This window comes from Rhipicephalus microplus, chromosome 4 (genome assembly GCF_043290135.1).
Source record: "Rhipicephalus microplus isolate Deutch F79 chromosome 4, USDA_Rmic, whole genome shotgun sequence".
Lineage (NCBI taxonomy): Eukaryota > Metazoa > Arthropoda > Arachnida > Ixodida > Ixodidae > Rhipicephalus > Rhipicephalus microplus.
The window spans coordinates 6222854-6245564 of record NC_134703.1 but is presented as its reverse complement, the minus strand read 5'-3'; the positions used below and the strand labels follow the sequence as shown (position 1 = coordinate 6245564).

The 22711-nt window shown below is 42.5% G+C and overlaps 1 protein-coding gene across 2 annotated transcripts in view; it reads left to right on the top strand.

The window, feature by feature from the left end:
* Window positions 1–6462: 6462 nt before the first annotated feature.
* LOC142814154 (uncharacterized) overlaps window positions 6463–22711 on the top strand; it is a 30402-nt gene continuing 14153 nt past the window's right edge. Inside the window, exons 1-2 of one of the 2 annotated variants that reach the window (XM_075892124.1) lie at window positions 6463–6908; window positions 18697–19184. In XM_075892124.1, coding sequence (XP_075748239.1) covers window positions 6907–6908; window positions 18697–19184 — 490 coding nt within the window. In that variant the 5' untranslated portion in view covers window positions 6463–6906. Of the gene's footprint in view, window positions 6909–16091; window positions 16573–18696; window positions 19185–22711 lie in introns of those variants that run through there. The other variant, XM_075892123.1, reaches the window with a different exon arrangement.

Below are 22711 nucleotides of genomic sequence, written 5' to 3'. Positions count from 1 at the left end.
AATAAAACGGTCGCTCCTTCGTACCTGACGTCGTCTCACACTACTACTACTACTACTACTACTACTACTACTACTACTACTACTACTACTACTACTACTACTACTACTACTACTACTACTACTACTACTACTACTACTACTACTACTACTACTACTACTACTACTACTACTACTACTACTACTACTACTACTACTACTACTACTACTACTACTACTACTACTACTACTACTACTACTACTACTACTACTACTACTACTACTACTACTACTACTACTACTACTACTACTACTACTACTACTACTACTACTACTACTACTACTACTACTACTACTACTACTACTACTACTACTACTACTACTACTACTACTACTACTACTACTACTACTACTACTACTACTACTACTACTACTACTACTACTACTACTACTACTACTACTACTACTACTACTACTACTACTACTACTACTACTACTACTACTACTACTACTACTACTACTACTACTACTACTACTACTACTACTACTACTACTACTACTACTACTACTACTACTACTACTACTACTACTACTACTACTACTACTACTACTACTACTACTACTACTACTACTACTACTACTACTACTACTACTACTACTACTACTACTACTACTACTACTACTACTACTACTACTACTACTACTACTACTACTACTACTACTACTACTACTACTACTACTACTACTACTACTACTACTACTACTACTACCTAATTCATGCGCGTGTCAGCGTTTCAGCGTATGCGGTATCACAAGATCTAGCGTTACCCCTTACCACAGTGTTTCAAAGGATCACAGGAAGTGCTTCACAACACGCATAAAGCTGTCCCGGACAAACTGGACAAAGGGGTCTAGTTATCTTGCTATATGTATCTCACTGTTTACACACGACATGATTAAGATGTATAGACCATATCACTGTTTGAATTTTCAGCGAGATATGTATTGACGGCCAAACTCCCTGACAGTAACTATGTTCAGTGCCGTCAATCTGCCTCAGTTATTTGAATTGAGTGGACGTTGCTTTGGTGTAGCTTACGCTTATATATTCCACTTAGACATAACCATGAGTTACGTCAATGCAGCTTGCCATGGCAAGGAATGAGCACGTGCCGCGTCCTAATGTATTAGAGCTGTGGCCCATGCTTTGGAGCAACCATTTAGGGGCACACTGTTTGCTCGTCGCCGCTGCCGTATCAGTGCTAATTGACAAGCGATACAATGCACGTCGTGTGCCATACTACAGATTCATTCGAGTGAACACAGCTACGCAGAAGATGTATGAAAATCGCGATATGAAGCAGTCGCATTTTTCCTTAAATGTTTATAGTAAGCCCAACCCTAGTCTTTGTCAATTTTCGCCAGTGACTGTAATGCTGTTATAGCTAACGTTACTCAAGGAAATGTTCTTCCGGAAAGTAACGCTCTGTTGTTCTGTAGATAATGGAAAAGCCATCAGTGAATGCGCCCTAAAGGCGATGTATAGTATACTGTGTGATCGCATTTTCCTCGACCATTACACTTGACGATGCGATTTATTCGCGGCGTAATTCGATTATGGTTCTCGTAGGAACGTATTCGGGCACATTAACTGCTGGAGTAATCTTTTGTCGCAGGCCTCAGAGTCACATTTACTTCGCCTTTAATAACTCTCTTGATCTGTAAAAAGATTTTGGGATCTCTGTATGATGAAGCTATTCCCTTGAGTTAACTGCTTGGTCCATTACTCGAAGTCGGCGTTGGATGTGCTTTCAGTAAATTGGCGTGGTTCCAGGATGATAAACCCCAGCACCTATTACGGGTTAAAAAATGAGCTTGTGTGAAACTCCGTTCAGCATCAGGACTTCTTTTATATATGTCATCGTCCACAAGGCATGCGCTCACTTAAACATGCACTGAAGGGTATGACCACATCACCCATACCTAATGAGTGGTTGACTTAATAGAAACTGAAGGTGTCGTTTTCAATGCTAAATACTCTATGAAAAACAAAGTGGGGTATCAGAAGCTGTGTATGTGTCAGAAAAAGCAATGAAGATGGTAAGTAAAGCGCAGAAGCCACCATACAAGATCATAACGGAGATAACTGCAACAAAGATACCCTTAAATGTTGTACGTTTTATGTGAACCCTTTTGTAGTCACTTGTGTAATAGTACGTGAGCCAAACATTGTATAAAGTACAGTTATAACAGTGCAATAAAATGCATAAGTACTAGTATGTCAATACGTCAGTTCAATAAATATTTCGCAAGTTAATATAGATATGCCTTGGAAAAAAGTCGATGAAATCATCTTTTTTTTTGCATTGTGGTTGCCCTTATTACGACTTTGTGTATGAAAAAATGTATTTGTGTGGGGAACCGAGCAGTGCTATATAGAGTAGCATGGTCACGTGAGTCTGCTAACACGTCTTAAAACAAATATGCGGAGCATGTAAAGGCTTCTTATGAGGAAAATTTTTCCCAATAATATTACGTCTAAAGCACGGCCCACCTGTTCATATCATAGTCCAAACTAGTGGCGTAACAGTTACGGTGCTCGGTCACAGGTTCGATCCCCGCCATGGCGGTGATGGAGGCGAAATCGTAGAGACTCGTGTGCTGCCTGATGCCAGTGCTCGTTAACGGACTCCAGATGATCGAAATTTGCGGAGCCCTCCACCAGCGTCTGTAATAATCATATCATGGTTTTTAGACATCATACCACCGATAATATTATTACTGTTCATTCAATAAGAATAACTTGCTTAATCACCACGCAATAGTTATCATCATATCATGTCATGAGCGTCATGTAACTTGCAACCATAGGTTGGGAAACTCATTCAAGAGTCGACTCACTCACACACATAGAGTGATCGTTGAGTCTGAGTGAGTACGGATGAGTAATGTTTTGGTGAGCTTCAAAGTGCACAACAGTGCACCTGCCATGAGATTAGTTTACCGAGATTCCCGCATGATCTACCTACCAGTCCACAAATCACTGTCCCAGACTCCAAAAGGGCACCTTGATTTCCCCCTTCATACAATCTTAAATTCACCAGCATAACACCTTACCTCAATTTCGTCTTTGCGCGAGCCGACTTTCATAGTACAAATAGGACTTGACCAAACAAGCCGAATCCTCCCTTTGCGGGGGCTGAGCGATGGGAGGCTGCTCATGACCGGACGAACATTGCAACTTCGGAACATGCGCTGGGCCATAGGGGTCACCGAAGCGCCCGGACTTTCGGCCACCTAGAGCGGCCTGAAAACTTATCGTCTTCCCTGACCCCATCCCCCTCCATCCCTTGACCCATTTTTGGTGCCATTTTTGGTGCCATTAAAGTTGTTCACTCCTCCTCCGCAGTTCGAGTGCGTTTGGTTGAGAAAAAGTTTAGTGAGTCTGAGTCCGAGTGAGTCTGGCTGAAGAAAATTTTGGTGAATCTGAGCAGGAGTCTGTCCTTAACGCAAATTGTATTTTTGAGTGTGTCGTAATGAGCACTACACTTCCCTGGTGATCTGTAGTTCTAGTTATACACCTTCCGCCTTACGTCGGCTCACGTTTCTACACAGGCCGACTCGCACGTACTTCAAAGCAACAGCGTTTAGGGCCTGCGAAGTATATATTGATTAGAGGTGCGAGTTATTGGGGAGGAAAATACCATGCCCCCCCCCCCTCCCGTCGGGTCTTCTATTCCGGAGATTCTTGATAATAATGTCGAATGTCAGTCATCTCTTTAAATAAAAATTTCTTTAGTGGATTGCAACCACTGATATGCCGTACCTAAAGGTACCTCGATCAAAAGGCGAAGTATTGCACTAGATATGACATTTTAGGGTTAAAGAGCATTCACACCATGCTCCAAAAAGCCATTTGTACGCTAATGAACTCATGAGTCGGTTCACTCTGACAGCGCCATGAGCCTGAGTCTGTTGAATGAGTAATATTTTGAGTCAGAGTGAGTCCGCAGGGCAAAATAGATTTCATGATGGAGTCTTAGTGAGCTCCACATTTTCTGTCACCCTGTGCTTGCGACCGGGCGAACATGACGCTTCTTGTATAGAAAAAAAGTCTTGCTCCCTCTATTATTTCGGCGAATGTGATATTGAAGCTTTTATTAACTGTGTCGAATGCCACACAATAATAATAATAATAATAATAATAATAATAATAATAATAATAATAATAATAATAATAATAATAAACTGATAGGCTTCAACGTCCCAACACCATGACAGACACCGTAGTGAACGACTTCGGAAGTTTTCCCCACCTGTTGTTCTTTAACTTGCGCCCAAAACTAAGCACGCGAGCTTCAAGCATTTCTGTTTTCATCGAAAATGCGACCACCACAGCCGAGATTCTATGGTCAGCAGTGAAGCACTGTAAACTGTATAGACCACCGAGGCCGGTAAAAGAATGGCAAGTTTAGCTTGTGGCTCCATCATACAAGTCAATAGGGAGGTTTTAAGTGCTGAGAAAACGTTCAGGGCCCAGTCTTCCCTGAAAAGACAAGAAAGTAACCTATCATTTCCTTAACTGTAATTAGCCTTCCACTAATGAGAGAGGCCATAGGGAATATAAAGAATACTAATAAATGTATGTTATCTGGATAAATTGGTACGGGATTCAAGCGTTCAGAGTCTGAGCATGAATGGAAACTAGCTTGTAGCAGGAAGCTTGAATAAAAAAAAGCACTGACAGAAGCAGTGGAAGCAAGCGAACACAGCAGAGGGTTATCTCACTGGCACCGACGCATGACTCTGACTAGTCTTCGCACGATGGCGCTACTGCATTTTAATATCATGAGCTACCGCTGCGCCGCAGAAAGCACGGGATTCGATAGCTTTTAGCAGGTCGTGGCGCGAAAGCTGTGGCTGCTGGTTGGGCGGGAAATATCCGAAGAATTCTATTACTGAGCGAGCCGAAGTAATGATAGCTGCGGGAAGGATAAAAGGGCTGAGCACCTTCATCAGCTCTGCGACGGATATTACGTCTCTTTCGCTTATGGAAGCAGTCCTCTCTTCGCAGTTCGCGACACCTCTCGGGAAAACTAGCCTCCTCGCTTCTTATAGCACTTCAAGTTGTCGGTGATTTCAAAGTAAACATTAGGGGGTTCAACTACCAATGTTTAAGTGCTGTCAGGGTCGGTACATTTTTAACGTTGTAAACTATCGCCGGCGTTAATGTTACATGCAAGCTAATGATCTTGAATGCTTAAACCATGTGGAACACAGCACTATTGACCTTTATGTGTAACCCAGTTTAGGTGAGTTGGCCTCCACGCTTGCGCAAATATTTATGAAAATTATAAATTCTTTCGTTTCCAGAAGAAGTTTGTTTTATTCCGCCTCCGAAAAAATGTATAAACGCTCAATCAGCCCTGCAGAAAACAAATAATTGGTGTTGATTATGTATACCTGCATTCATCCCTTCCGATAAAAAAAAAACGTTCCTCGGTCTTCAGGTTATGCAAAGACTAGCTATCCCTGTTCACAAGCGCGAAACGCCAGTGTGTATGCTCTAATTTCAGAAACCAAATAAAAAAAGCTATTGGAATCTGCTAAAAATTTTTCGCATGGTTCTTTCGTGATCGGCGTTGCCGACGCAGTTTTGTCGACCCACTGACGAAATACGTTAGCCTCGCAGCAGTGTTTTTGTCCGACGTATACGGCCTATGCAACGCCATCGCTGAAGGCACGATATTTTTTTAAATTTAGGATGAACACCTGAGATGCTTTATGAAATAGGAAGATTGACCGCTGGCAACGAGTCATCAAAACATTTATAGCTATACCGATTTACGTCAGCATATGACGTTATCAGCTTGAACCAAGAATGTCACCCGCTAAGCTGTTCTAGGGATGCTCGACTGCAGACCAGTAGGTCGCGGGATTGAGTCCTGGTCGCCACAGTTAGTTTTTTTGGTAGAGGCAGAAATCATTGACATCCATGTTCTTAAGATTTAGCTGCATGTGAAAGCACCACAGGTGGCCAAAATTTTTGGAGCCCTCTACTACGCCACCTCCCATCATATAAATGGGGTTTCAGTGCTTTCGAAACCAGACATTATCTATATTAGCCAATACATTTCAGTTTGCTGCAACTTAGGCAGTTCTTTAGAAACGATTGTGTACCTCTGTAGGGCGCATCGAGAGCGTGTGCGCCAAAAGAAGTTCAATTTCTGGCTGAATTATTAGTATGAAAAGCCAACATTGCCAAGCAGAAGTTTCTCCTCTCTCTGCTACTCTAATCAGTGAGTTAGTTACAACACCATGTTTAGCTCCCACACGAAACGTAACATCCTCAATACAGTCAGAGTCCAAAAAAATACGTAGATACTTGACTTACAGAAGCACAGTGGTGCTACTATGTCTCATCACGAGCGTGAAAGAAACGTCGGAAAAAATCTCGAAGAGTGCCAGAACACGACGCCTTGCCGGGCCCGGTTGCGAGTTTACAAAGGCGAGCGGATAAAGCCACCCAGAATGCACCGCGGGCCAACACTCTTGGAGGCTATGCATTTCCGCCGGCCTAACTGTGTCATCGCGCTGTCGCTCCCCGCACTTTCGTATAGTGTTGCAGCAGCCGCGCGGGGGGTCCCGCCCCTTGCTCGCAAAGGAAACCCCTCGCGGCTTTTGGACCTGCGGCGAGTTGAGTTGGATACTCGCGAAGAAATCGTGTGCGCCCACCTGTCGCCTCTCGCAACCGAAAGCCGGCTCGTTCATGACGCAAGTGGGCACTGGAACGACGTGATCAAGAAAAGGAAAACCCTCTACGATTGACATCTCGCAATCGGTTCATGTTTCAAGCAGTGCGCGCGCCTTGTATCGCCGCTGCGCTGCGCTCCTCGCTCTGCCCAACGTTTTGCCGGCCCGTTATCAACGATGTAAGTTTGGATGTTTACTAAGTCGTATGCAATCAACACAAAACGACGCGATCACGTACTTGTGCAAGCCTTGCCTCGTCGCTGGTCAGAAAGGGGCTTTCGGAAAAATCACACTCCGCTACGTCGCGGTCGTCACTTCAGGGTTAATTAGCTTTAGCTGATGCTCAGCACTGACTTCTAAGCTACGCATTATGAATAGGAACGTGCCATGCCACACGAAGACCTTCCAAACACCATTGTGCGGCTTAAAAAAAGTAAAGCTTCCGGCCTCGCCCGTTCATATATTCAACGCCTCCTTTGTATATTACACGGACAAGCTAATACGTCATCGTTAAGGCAAAAGAACGCCGCTGATTAAATATTGCCTATCGGTGCAAGTAAGGTTCGAACAAAAACAAAATTTTTCTGGTGCGTCCTGCAGAAAAAAGCGCTCGTGTTTTCTTTTCTTTTTTGGCGCTTCAGTGCAGCATGCATGTGTAATGCGGTGAAGCTGTGAGGGCACGCGCAACTTTATAATATGGGACCGAGCACCTCGACATGGTGTTTTTCTCTTTGTTTTTCTACAACCCGCCCTTGTCCAACAAGCAGTCATGCAAACTTGATGGCAAGTAAAAAAAAAAACATGCCTGGCCACTAGTGCCACACAGCCGTCACATGAAATTGAAATAAAAGCAGGAGTGCAGACCATGCATAGAGATACACTGGAGGATGTTCTAAAGTATAGACGCTGCTCTGAATGAAACATAGAGAACTTTGATGCTAGTGTCTGTGGCAGCTACAACGCACAGCACTTCAGCTAGCATGGCAGGGAAGGGTAGTACACGAATGTGTCTAATGTTCGTTCTTTTAGCTCCGTGTGGCCTGGATTCGCTTTGCCACAAGACAAAGTTGAGCAAAGGTTTAAAATCAATGCATAGCTATAAACACAGCCACAAGTGCATGGGAAGCCTGCAAACACGAAAACTAGGCAAATCTGTGAAGTACCCATCATTCCCATGGCAACTAAACGACTGCAGTGCCAGAGTTACTTTTAGGAAACTATGAGACCATAAAAGTCACCCAGGATCTTGCAATTGCACCTTGTTTTATTTTTGCATCATTTAAAAACAACGCTTTGCTAATGAAATGCCATTCGAAGTATCACAGGATCATTGCTTGCTTAGACCCCTCATCATCCAACCTTGTATAGGTGAGAGCCAGTCCTTACGCATGTACCTGTTCAAATAAACATCCGTTCATGTAACTGCCTGATCTGTGCAAGGATTATAAGATGCAATAAGACTTTACAATTCATTAGTATACACTTTAGAAACAGATATTGAATTCAATGCAGCAAATAGTTCAACTGCCTTTTGCAACACAGCATATGCCAGGTAGAAAATGCAGCAAAGGCAAATATATTCTGGAAATTGTTTTGCAAAGCTTTCACAGGCATGGTAGCAAATATATCGGTTAATGCCAGCAATGTCTATTTTCTGCGAAGCTCTAAAAAGCTTTTGCACGAGTTGTCTAAAATGCCTATACACCTCTTCAGCCTATGAACTTGGCGTTTCACTGCAATGTAATGTTAAAATCAGAGGAAATAGTAAACCGCCTGTAAGACTTATAAGCTGTTGTAAAAAGAAAAAGCAATATATTTCTTAATATTGAAGAAGCATTCTGAACAAAATTAGACCAACTGAGGCTGCCACAAGTGGCCTTGAAAATATAAAAATACTTGCCAACATAAGTTGCTGGTCTAATGTGGAGGCCATGCATTTCAGTCAGCTGTACACATCGACGCTAAGTCTTTGTAATGTTATGAAAATATTCATAATAGCACCTATAGACACAGCATAATACACCCAGTTTATTATGTCTTTTGGCATTGAGGATAAAAGATAGCTTATGCCTTTGCATACATTTCTAATATTTCTGCAGTTATGAAGATTAGAAGCTTGACGACTGCTGGCATACTAGTTTATGTTTCTCAAAGAGATGTGGACATCTAAAAATCCAGAAGCCCGAAATATAAATTTCAAAAAGTATGAGGGTATCCAAATTCAGAGCTGTGAAATGTTATGCTCACACCTCTTTTTAATCTCTATACGAAGTTTCGGTTCAGCAAGGCATTATACAAGTATCGATGTTCATATGCCTCATGACTGGCATGTGTATTTGCACAAGTTTTTCACTGCCATTCAGGGTTGTTGCAAGTACTGTACTGAGCATGTGTTCCTCTTTCCCCCTAAAATATCCCTGGTGACAGCACTGTTGCCAGCACCATAAATGAAGCAATGCAGGCAGTGACTACAGTGCCAAATGCATGAAACACCTCGACATTGAGGTCTCGTCATACAAACTAGCTAATCTCAAACTTTGCGAATGATTGGGCTACGGCCCAAGTGGTGCAAGGGTTTCTTGCGAGAAGGAAAAAAAGTAATAAAAGTGAACTGCTCGCTTAGCCCTTTCAGATACCACCTACGAAGAACTGTATGTACTTGTGTGAAACTGACATTTCAAGGCACTCGATATTCTATTGCAACAAAAATAGCGGCATAACACGAGGTGCATTCAAAAAGAAACCGAACTTGTGCTTTACTGTAGTCTTTGACTTTGTTTCTCGGCCACAAGTATGGCCAAACAAAAAATTTCATCTTGGAAGTGCCGCCTGCTGCCTTAGTCCATATCACAACTATGCGACATCTGGTGGAGGTGGTTTCTTTTATGTTCTGGGCGCCCCCATCAAGCCATGAACCCAGCTCCAGTGCCAAAAAAGATACCCGACGCCGACCTTGAGCCTGTAATCTTCAACTTCTTCAAACATTAATGTTTTTTAGATTACTGCGTAATTTTCAATAAAATAACTAGTGGTAATGGCAGTTCATTTCTCCAATCTTACCTCAACACTGTAGCAGCTTGGTGCAGCACATGGCAAATAGATTTAAACATGCGTAAATGTAAGCAAACATGCATAAGAAGATATGCAGACATCTTGCTAACATACTAGGTAAATGTCCTACGCAATCGGGTCAACTCATATAAATAATTAGGTGTTCTTATCTCATTGAACTTATCTCAGGCACCTCACACTGAATATGTTACTAATAATGCCGATCACAAGTTAGGCTACATACATTGCACCTTCTCAAAACCCCGATATACACTAAAGCTACTCCTATATGAAACATTATTACGCTTCAATCTTGAATATGCCTCTTCTGTGCGAGACCCTTGCCACGACAACTTGATTCACTTGTTTGTACAGAATAACTCCATCCACTTGAAACCTTCTCACTGTAATTGCATTGCTGGTATAACTTCAATTAAATCTAGCCGAAGCTTTGTTTCTTTTGCACCCCCTTGTAAAATATCCTATTTGGCTTCATTTCACGAATTATTCAGTCATACCACCCTGCATGACCAACTAATCCTGAATCCTCAGTACATATCCCATTGCAGTGACCTCGTCATAAGGTTGGCATCGCATTATGCAACTCCCAGTGTTTTCATCTTGTACATTGGTACATTGAAACCAACTACCTGAAGACATGTCACTATTAGTAATTGTTTTCCAATAAACTTTACTCAGTATTCTGTAATTATGCAAAATAGACTAACTAACATTCTGTATTTACAGGCTGAATTATGTATTGTGTTTGTTGTCCTTACACAGCTAACATTGTGTAATGATGAGTTTATTCTTTGTTTAGTAACTTTTCATGCTGCATTTTCCTTGTCTACTTTGTAACCAGTCCCCTCTATTATGCCGTAAGGATATTGAGAGTAAATAAAATAAAAATAAATATGCAACTGTATGCTGCAAAACGAAGTTAAATAAAGAGATTAGAAAGTCAATATATATTGATGTTTCTTAGCCCCTACTAATACAAATAGAAAAATCAAGGGGTGTACACAATTGTGTACATAGCGTGTCAAACGGTTGACATTCACCCAGCATTCCTTGCAAGCACTGAAAGCCGATGATTCAGTCCTTTTTATGCCAACTTAGTCGGACATCAGGGGTTGGCACTCCTTTAAGAAGTGGAGTTCGCTTGTTTGGGATTAAACAAAACCAACTTCATGCTTCAAAAACTAACATTTTTCAGGCAAAGTAACATGAAGTATCAACATTTTTAGGCTTGCTCTTGTAATTATTACAGTTCATTTATAATTTTAGTGAGGTAAAAGGTTAAATTATGTGACAGCTTTGTGTTAGTAACAACAACAAAGCATTCAGAAATACTGCACAAAGGCAGCTGCTGTCCCTATCACAGTACATGTTCACAATGAGGAGAACGTTACAATACCTTGTGTAGCATAAGTGAGAAAAAGACTCGACAGGTTTTCACACAACCAATGTTTTTTTTTTTATTTTCTGTCCCCCTCGCGCCAGTATTGCTGCTGCATCGCACGTGATCACGTGCATCCCCTTCTTCCATCACGACGCGATCCCCTTGCTGTTGGTGGCAACTACAACCCAGTGGCATTCAAGCCCTTAGCACCGAGGTTTGGTGGCCAGCCTGCAAGTAGGAAAGATACCAAAGTGTTTTTAAGTATCGCGTTCTGCGACCTGCTTTCAAGTCAATTTTTATTCTAGTTTCTCAGAACTTTGCAAGGAAATATGAGGAAATGGAAACAGTCAGCAATCCTAGATGTATCAGAACTATAGTACAAGTAAAAAAGAAGGCAGGAAATTGAACACACAGAGAAGCACACAAGCAGCACAATAAAGAGGACCCCAAGACATAATGCATACAACACCATGAGAAGTGCATTGTGGATGACATATTTTGATCATTAAGCTTACCAGATATATTTTCGGCAAGCAGCACACCTACAGGGTACTGCACATGGAGATGCATGTCAACTGTGGGCACACAGTATTGAGTTAACATGGCTCACATTTTTCTATGCTTCATGGGCATGTAGGACTGCCTTGTGGGGGTGCGCGGCAATGGATGGTGGCGCTTGTGCGCTGAGAAGCAGCAAATGTGGCTCAATAAGGAATGAAAGCACCATTTGCAAGAAAAAAAAAAGAGAGTTCAATTATTTTGTATTAACGACGTGTTACTATTATGTCTTTATTGTACCAAACTCATGAAAATGAACATTGGTGATTTTATTATTTACAAGTAAGCAAATACACAAGTGAAATAAAAACTGTCTGTTTGCATCATTTTTCACACACCCTACGGGCATTGAGAGACCATCTGGAGCTTTTGGTGGGTAGGGCACAATGACGATAAATCTATTCTAGCTTTATTTAGCGCTCATAAGTATGTAGGATGACTGCCAGTTGGGCGTGTTGGTAAAGGTTCATGATGAAACAAGTGCAAACAAGTGCAGTGTCCTCTCCGAGTCTGGGCTCATAAGTAATTTAGTCATTCAAATGCAAGCTCTGAAGGCCAGAATGCAAGGCAGCACCCCAAGTAAGTCTTTCACTTTCAAGTGACTATGATAGTCCTCCACTGCTTTGCTGTTTTGTATCGCAATAAAAACCATACGTCTGAAGTGTCCAACATTCCAACGGCTTCTCTGGCGAGTGTGTAGAAATTCTCGGAAAAAATTTTTTATTCTGCGTTCAGTATTTTTCCATCGGAGTGATGAACGCCCGGAACGATGGCTGGTGGACGTGATCACAGTGGTGTGAAAGTCAAAAACTGAAACCGTGTGCAGTTTTTGCAAGGCCTTCACCAATAATACTACATACACCGTACTGGTCGTATAAAGCATGGAAATTGTCAGATAATGTATTACTGAAGTTTCTCCAGCTTTGTTTAGTTAGCCTCAAAAACCACCACAGTTGAGGGGAAGAGTTTGTTCCAGCAACACTGGTACGCCAGCATTTTGAAACGAACTGTAGTGGTTTTACTCCTGCCAAGTGTGCATGCAACTAAAACAAACATGAAATGTCCTTCACAAAACAGCAGAATGTCCCCGCTGTCTTGCAGTTGTGTTTAGGTGTTCTGCGATGCATATGGGATGAGAGCCAGCATGGGCAACATGATTAAGCGAAACGTGATGGCAAAATGTTCTCCAATGTTAGAACTTTGATAAGTACTGTTGTGCACTTTAAGCACAAATGATCGCGCAACATTACTAGATGACACTGGACCCACGGGCAAGGTTTGAAAATTTACTGAAATCAGTTGTGCTAATACTTGCCAAAGACTTTTTTGTTGTTGTTGTTGAGAGCGGCGCCAGGCGCAGCACTCGCTTTTCTCCGCCGTAGGCAAGCACGCGACCGTCTCGCCGGCAGTGCCACGGTGCCTCCTTGAACGCGTGATAAAACAAGCAAAAGTGCTCTCTTGTGCAGTCTAAAGTTGCCTCAAGGGAATGAAATGCAATTTCAAGTTAAACATGTTTGTTTTAAAGCAAAGCCAGCCTACTTGCGAGCATTTCTGTGTGGATAAATTGAACCACATAGCTGCTGGGTGATGCCAGCAGTTGCTTTGTAGATTTTCAACATCAAAATTACTCCTTTTATATGGTAAAAAAACATGCTCATTGGTGCTGATGAGATTAACAATCTTCTCATTTTCACCATAATAAGCAAAAAGTTCTGTGCAGTTGACAGTCCCTTTAAAAAAATTGTACGCCAATATTACAGCTTCATTGCACTAGAAATACTGCAAATTGATTACATATGTTGAGCCCTCCTCGCAGCGAATTCCGAATATGCATGAAACCTGACAAGACAGCTTGTATATGCTTGGTAATCTTCAGTTCTACCATTCAACATTTGATTGAAAAATATAGCCCTCCAACAGTTCGCCCTGTCAGAAAACATGCATGTGATTTTCGGCCACAACTTCTTTCACGCACCTGTCCAAAACAGCCAGAAGAAGCAAGAACTGCAAGGTTTAGTGATGGGCAAATAGTTATGTGAGGTTGAAAAAGTAGTAATTTGGTTGAATCATTTAAAATCAAGCATTTTTATTATAATAAATCCAATAACCTTAAACATTTTACGAATAAGAAATAGGCTTGTACGAATATCACATGCGCTTGTGTAATTTCTTCGCCTCTTAGCAGTGTCCTTTTTTGCTCTTATACCAGGAATGTCTCTTTCTTGTAGATATTAGCGAACTCACTTCGGAGTCTACTCACTCTGACTCGGATCGAGACGCTAGTCTCAGAATGAGTTAACATTTCTGTGAGTGTGCATCTAAATGAGTCCGTCTCTGGAAAATTTTGGTGTTTCTGAGTCCGAGCAAGTCCAAAGTGCAAGATACATTTCCTGAGGGAATCTAAGTTCGATTTTTGTTTGCCAAGCTATGGTCATACCTACTCGTCTTCAGTATTACTATCCGCTTTACCTAGATCAGCGTTCATACTCGCGTCAATGCTCACATATTTCAAAGCCGTGTCTTTTATATACCATTTGAATATTTATTGATCAGTGGCATGAATTACATGGTGGAAGGCCTCGATTTTTCCCTAACCATTGACAACTAAAGGAAGTTGGTGATGAATATATATTGCGCTTTCATCTCTTTCAAGAAGAACGACCTTACTGGTTCACGAGCACTTGTAACTCGTATTCGAAGGCACCATAAGAAAAGGTGCCAATAAGAGCATCGATGACGTGAAATTTCGGTGTTAAAAAGCACTGGCATTGTGGTCGAAAAAGACAGTGAGTCCGAGCGAGTCCAGCTGAACAAATTTTTGTGATAGTGAGTACGGCTCCCAAAAATGTTTATTGAGTCCGAGTCTGAGCAAGCTCCACAAGTTTTTCTGACTTACGCTACCTTGGGTTGAAGCAAAGTGGAAGCAAGTTTCTATTAAATGTATGATTTAAATATGACTACATTGCAAGTTGTACACAGTGAAATATTTGTGTTTAAAGGTTTCCTACTTGGCCCATATAACAAGCTTTTAAACTTGATAGGGTCCTCCAACACTTCGAAAAGTGCACTGTTGTAGCCAAACACCGTCAGCAGCTACACGAGAGATTATGGAGCCCAATGAAATGCAAATGCTGGGTGATCGATGTATCAGCATGCCTTCGCTTGCTCCGACTAAAAAAGAAAGCGAGTTTCTGGCTTTGACACAATTGATTGTGAACTTGTGCTGAGCTGTGGTGTTGTAACCATATAATGAGATGATGATTGTCTTGCTGTGATGCAATACATTGCGCGGTGGTGTTCCGTCATGAGTATATATTTCCAGCATTTTCGTTAATAAAATTTCAGTTGTCAGCGCTCTTTCTGTCCTTGTATCTTCTTCTGTAGTTACATCGTAACTACTCGTAGTCTTGCGCTGTACAAATATGTTGAATCCCTATCACCAACTAGCCCAAGCATCTGTCTTATCAAGTTATGAAATAAAAACACTGTATACCCAAAATTTCCAAAACAAAGAAAATTCAGAATGTACGATTTGAGAATAAATGACCCAAGAACAGTACAACAAATTTATAAATGATGCATATGATGGTTCTATTTAAATAGACAAAGAAAATTGGAAGCGAGGTGCCACCTCATTGCTAGTGCAGTGCGGTATAAAGCATTGCTTGATTTTTTTTTTTTTTTGTAACACATATGAACTCAGTTTTCTCAATAAACTTTTGTTGTTATTGCGATAAGAGCCCACAAGTGTTTTAATATAGATGGATGTTATGATATGATCCCACTATAAATACAAATGTCCAATGAAATTCGCTGTTTAAAATTAACAGGGTTGCAGGCACTATAACCTTACTGAGTCTTGAAAGGTCGCTTCACGGCATTGCGAATATCCCCAAAGTGGTTGGTTTCACTGCACAGAGAACCTATGCGGCAGTGAAACCACCTTTCAAAGCGATTACACACGGTGAAGTATGTCTCACAGGCGCAGCCACTCAGTGATGTTCCGTGCAGGAAATTTTTGTTTTATCGGGGAATATTCGCCTGTCATTTTGAGCCAAAAGAAATCTTCGCAATATTGCAGGGTATTTCAGGAATGGTTAAATTCTCATATGACGACCGATAATTAGCGGTCACAGTGCGCCTTCATCTGCTGTTATCGGTTCTGGTGCATGCACCACGCTAGCAGAATCCTTGAGATTTGATGTACGCGGAGCGATTTCTAGTTCATTATTGGTGTTAGACTTGAATCCCGCAATGTGCAGTGTACTATCACTATATGAATGAATATGCCATGGCTTTGTTGTGCGGCAGCGGGTAGGCTAGTCATGATTTCAAAAGTGGCCAGTACACCATACACGTGTAATTATAGTGTTTGCTAGAGATGAGCGCGGAAATGAGTACTGTTATGCAGGGAAATATGCTGGAACTTTCGTCAACGTTAACAGGGAAAAATCCCCGAAATAGGGAATTTTCATGTCTATGACTGCGAATTCTTCGGCGTAGAACGAAACATTACTGGCCACAGTGTACATGCTGAATCGGCGGTGACGTCAGACCAAAGCGATCGCTCCACGAAGTTCGTCCTACCACTTTGGTTGTGACCGTCAAGTTTGTACGAGTGCCGATCGCGTTGTTGCACAATATCGAGGCACAATGGAGGAGATGCGTCAGCCACTTGAGGTCGTAAGAGATGACCAGCAGTCTACTGAACACGAGTCCGTGTTCCGAGCGAACTTGGCCGACGAAGACGCCGTCAATGAATGGATGGAAGCCTACAGCGTACGGACCAACACTTCTTGGATTGTCTGGCGCGTCCAGAGTGCTGGGGAAAGGTGGGTTTGTCTTGTCGATGCCATTTACTGCACTACAGCCGTTTGAGCGATCATTTACACAGGGCTTACAGCTGAAATCATAGTTTCGAAATTCCGCGCCGCGCTACAAGGCGATTTTATTGGTGTCATGGCGGCAGCTCCATTTGCGGTAATGAGGTTGCTGCGGCAATTGCGCCGAGATGTGAAAACTGCTACATACTGAAACATTTCGACCGAAGAGGCACAATTAACGCTGAGCGTGCGCCAAGACGTTTTCGCGGTCTTTCGGCGAGAAAAAAAAAGTGGTAGGCGATCGAAACACGAGTGCTTGACCATTTTTCAACATGGCGAAAAAACGCGCTCTGTCCCGTGTCCTCTACGCGCCTACTTGCGCATCATATTCAATTGTGCTGCCAATCGGTAGTCTAGGCTCCTCAGGGCATGTGAGCCAAACATAGCGCAGCACGTGAAATATAATTTACAATTCTTAAACATCTTCAAATCGTTCGCTCTTCTCTCCCCCCAATGATGCCGTCAACCCAACCGTGCCATAAACTCAAAGTGGACGGCCACTGGCTGATATGACACCCCGTGATGGGCAATGTTACCGCGGCCGTCCCAATATGCGGCGATGTTCGCTCGTCGCGCTGCAAGTAGCTTAGCATTCCAAGAAAAAAAAAAAAAAACAAAGGCGACGCGCGCTGGCGAACAGGTCTGCCTAATCTTGTCTTTTTTTTATACATGCTTGTGTAGTTTTCAGCCCGCTCGCTAGTACAGAAAGCACTTAAAAACGCGACCAACCCCATTAACTCTGGCCATACTTGACACTGAAAATTGTTGCGGCAGTCGATTCGTACGACAATGAACTCCTTTAAATAGCCATTAGATGACTACTTAAAAAATGTAGCAGGGTCTCTAAGTTACTGCTGTAAATTTTAGTGCTCATTGAACAACACAGATAAGAGCTGCATAGTCCTAAAATCTCTCCAGGCCAATAACATCTAGGTGGGAACACCAACAGTGTAGTAGACACGCCACTTGGCAGCTTAGCGTCCTTCCTGTCCGTCTTTTTTTGCCTTGGTTGCTTCTGCATTCTGTTGATGCTGCTGGGGTTCCCACGAAGACTATATACCAACTTGCCCAACAAGCCATCTTAACTCAATAAATGAATACTCAACAGAGATTATTTGCTTGAGCTAATGATAATGAAGAGGCAGTTGACGAAAGCCACCTAGCTCTTGGTTGAGCTCACAATATTCATGTATAACTACCATCTGTTCGGAAACTTTGCCTGCTGCAACCGGTCTTGCACTACTGCAATGACATGCGCACACTGCAGTATCTTGAATGTGGCAACTTCAGCACCGAAGCATGTGCCCTACCATAAAACTTTGCTTGGTGCATATAGATTGCAACATTATGTGTCATTTCACCTAGCAGGCTCTGCAAAAGCTACAAGTATTGGCCTAACCAGCGATGCTGAAAAGGGTGGTAGCTGAACTTGCCATGTGTTGTAGCAGGCTCTTGGTATAAATACCCAACTGATGTTAATGTCACGTTCATATACTGCCCGTCTCTATGCAATTCTGCGACAAATTCTAGATGCCTCTTTTTTTTTTTCTGGCTCGGGAGGGGAAGAGGGGACCGTCGCAAACAATACCAACTACAACTTATTTAACACATTGTCAAGTCAGGCAAAAAAATATTCACTAAGTTGTGGAGTCCAAAATATGTCATAATTGCTGAAGTTAAAGGTTATTGTGAGTATTGAATAATTCTTTGTTGCTTTCAGTCAACAGTCTGTACAGACAGAGTCCTTTCCTGGCGTGCACCGAGCCAAACGATTGTTCAACACTACCATCACCTTCATGATGGCATGGCAGCTGAAGCACCTCTGGGGTGCCCCAGTGAGATGTGTGACAACCACTCATATGGTGCTCATACAATCGTACGGTGCTATGCCATTGCACAGAATACAACATACGAGCAGCCAGCTGCAAATGTGATAAAAGCATAGCTATTTCAGCAGTGCAACTGTGAAAAGAGTTTTGTACTTCTAGTTATTCTTACTTAGGTAATTATATTTTACAAAGCAGTGCATTATGAAAGAGCTTATCCCCATTTGCACCCATGTGTGTCATGCAGGATGGCTTTTCACAAAATTTGGCGCTGCCAGCACCACACAAAGAATAAGAAGAGTGGCCCACGCAATGCCAAGTGCATGGCAAAAGTTGACGTAAAAATAAAGCTGGCCACGTTTGACACCAAACGCAGGGACAAGTATCTGCAGAGAGAGGTGCCTCTTTCTGCAGTGATACGAATCGATGACAGGCACAGCCACAGCACCGACTCAGCGGATGCTCTGCGACTACTTCGCGGCACTAGGTCAACAAGGCAAACATTCCTCCGTTACTTCAGCGAAGGCATGACCCCTAGTGAAGCAAGGAGACTGCATGAGAGCAAGCTCTCTATGGAAGATGATGGCCCTGCAAAGCTGGCCAATGCGGCTTTAAATCCGCCTCAAAGAACGGTCTACCACTGGCACAGCGTTTGGAGGGAGGCCTGTTTTGGTGGTACCTACATCGACCCAGTGCTGAAACTGGAGGAAAAGGCTTCTTTGTATGCAGCTCAAGGTATGTCTAAACTTGTGGGAGAATCTGTCCTCTACGTAAAACAGTATTCATAAGCATAAGCACTCATTTTCAATGTGTGAATGGTGAAGTTGTAGCTATGACAAATTACAGACACATTCAGCACAAAGCCTCATCTACTTGTGATTCATGCCAGTGGCTTAGTTGTACACTGCACCTGCCAGTCAGAGCATACATTTACCATTATTTTCTTGGGAAGTAAGAAATGATGTATTTACTTTGAAACCCACAACTTTTTGATGAATTTATGTTCCTGTGAAATCAGAAACATCAAATTCTTGGAGTAACCTTGAGTATGGCAAACTTAAAGCCCAAGAGGTGCACAGGCGGTCGGAGTTTCAAGTGGCGAAACCAGATCAGATTGATAGGGAAACCGAAATGATGAAAAAGAAAGGGGGGAAGAAGAACATATACATGACCAGATAAAAGAAATAACAAACACGTTATTTATTTTCTTTGAGAGTGACACTGACTTATTTTTAAAAGGTTTTTGGTTCAAGGCATAAGTTGGCAATCTAGGCCAACTGACACATTGCATGAGCATCAATTCACAGGGAACCAGCATTAATGAAGCTCGCGAGTCAGCCCATAGAAACAAATTGTGAAATATAAAACATGAAAAAAAGAAATGAGATGCCTCAAACTGGCCGGCCTATGTTTCAATGTAAGTATTTATCTTTGTCAAAGGCATTTTGTCCTTGGCTGTTACATGAAAGGATTAGTTGTAAATGCCATTAAAGGAAGTGTTGAAATTTTGGAAAGCATGACAGCAGCAGCAACCAGAGCTGTACAGAGTGGCAGCCACACAGGTCAATCTAGAGAGGCCATTTAAACTTGGGAGAAAATAAAAAAAGAAAAGAAGCGTAAAGCGCAAGAATGGGACAAAGGAAGGCGATACAAAAATGGGCGCTGACTGTCAACTGAAATTTTAATTGACAAGATCAAGGATACACGGATACAAAAAAAATGGTTAGATTACAAATCTTCAGTCATGTGCGTCACATCAAATTGATTTTTTTTTTTTCGAACAGATTAAGTAGTGGAGTGCTCACACATCTATGGCCCCTTTGGTGGATGGCAAAAGCCTCAAATATCTCCCGTGCGAGCCTTTGACAACAGCATTTTAGGACTGTAACATCCGACAGACGAAGGCATGCTGCAGCCATGCCTAGCACAATGTGTGGCTAAATTACTACAAACACCAATCTTTACATGAATTGACACGTTTGCGAGGCCTATAACTGATGCACCTCCCAGTCTGTACCACAGACACACAGCCGCTTGAACACTGAATTATGACATATATTGATCACTGGATGAACGGCTTGTTATGTTTCTTTGAACAGCTTGCTCCGCTTCCTTTCTGTTCGTTTGCATGGCGGCACATTCCGCCTAGCTTGGTGGCACCGATTGCTCTCACTGTTCAGGAAAATGGTCAGGTATCTTAAACCTATCTTATCCTGGTCCTGGCGCCATACCATTGAAGACTGAGAAGTAGAGCCGAAACAGAGAACACCTTATTTGACAGATGCGAAACTAAAAAAAAATTCAGCAGATCCCATATACTTTGGGACTTCACATTATGTGAAGCATGCGGAGGGAAGGTGGCCGTGTTGTAACTTTTTTTTATTCAGCGACATGTTATGAAATGATGCTAAATATATGTACAAATGTTGCAGGAACAGATGCATATCGAACAGTTGCAGATGTTTCTATAACCAGTTGTTTGCACTTGCACAACGGTGCCATCAGTAACATGAGTATTAGCAACACCAGAAGTGATAAGCTGATTTGAAGGGTTTGTGCTTGCAAGGATGGTAGCCCTGGACACTGGTACATAAATCCACTTCTGCGCATGGCACCTAACTACAATGCATATTTACACAACATAAAGGTTGTAGCATAGGAGTAAATATGTAATCTTTATGAGATTGCATAGCCAGCACTGCAACCACATTTGACGTTTCACGAACATTACGGTCTATTTGAAAAATGGTTCCGAGATCTAGCATGGCTCTGTGGTAGAATTCTTGATTGCCTCGCATTATGCTTGGGTTAGACTCCTGCTGGCACCCTGAATTGATTGATATGTGAGGTTCAACGTCCCAAAACCACCATATGATTATGAGAGACGCTGTAGTGGAGGGCTTCGCAAATTCCAACCACCTGGGGTTCTTTAACGTACACCCTAATCTGAGCACACTAGCCTACAACAGTTTTGCCTGCATCGAAAATGCAGCCGCCGCAGCCAGAATTCGATTCCGCGACGTGCAAGTCAGCAGCCGAGTACCTTAGCCATTAGACCACCGCGGCGGGGCCCTGCTCGCACCCTGACATTTTTCTTTGTGTTTGTCGAGTAAACGCTGCCGCTGTCAGTTTTGTCTTAAAGAGGCCCTGCAACACTTTTTGAGCATGGCCAGAAAATGTTGCCATTTGGTAGAAGAGGCTCCCGAGAACACACGGGCCAAATATTATAGTGCAGTACGCGGCTTGGAATTTGCAATAAATAAATGACCAAAGTCAGCTAAAAATTGCTTTCTTTCGTTTCAACAAATGACGGAGGAAGCTGAAAAATTATTCAAAGGCCATCTATGAGCCATTCGCTGATTTTAACATGGCGCGTTCGGTCCTTACAGGGATCGCCGCGAGATGCCGCAACTTGTCCCCACGCCCGCTCGCGATCACACAGAAAAGACCATGTATTCAAAGCGAAAAAAAAAACAAAGAGAAAGTTTTCAATGACAAGCCCCCCCCCCCCCCAACTTAGCTCCCAGAGCTTTCGCCGGGATGAGAGCAAAGCGAATGCGATTGCAGCATGACAAATCTTTGCGAGTCCCCTCATACCGGACGTATTCTTAAAATTTTTGCAGCGTTTAATTCGTGAGGCAATATGCTGTTTTAGTGAATCCATTCCATGGTTACTTAAAAAGGTGTTTCAGAGTCCCTTTAACGTTCATGCGTTACAATGGCCCATGTGTGTTCTTGTCGTTTTTGGGTAGATACCAAGTGTCAAACAGCTGTGGCAAGGTATGTGCCACTGTTTAACTGTTTAACAAGAAGTGTTTAACAATACATATAATGTTATTTATGTTTTGACCAGCGTGTCATAATCATCAAACCCTCTCATATTAATTTAGGTTCCCACCAAGTTAAGGAGATTATCACGTGAGCACCCAGACGTAAGCGGCTAGATAGATAGATAGAGATAGACAGGCAGATAGATAGATGCCACCACCGCAACCAGGATTCGATCCCGCACCCTGTGGGACAGCAGCCGAGTACCTTAGCCACTAGACCACCGCAGCAGGGCTTAGATTAGATTAGATTAGATAGATAGATATAGATAGATAGATAGGACAGACAGACAGACAGATAGATAGATAGATAGATAGATAGATAGATAGATAGATAGATAGATAGATAGATAGATAGATAGATAGATAGATAGATAGCGAAAGTGCATGCAGTACGCAAAGAAATGCTCCGCATTCATAAGGGAATGCGGGCAC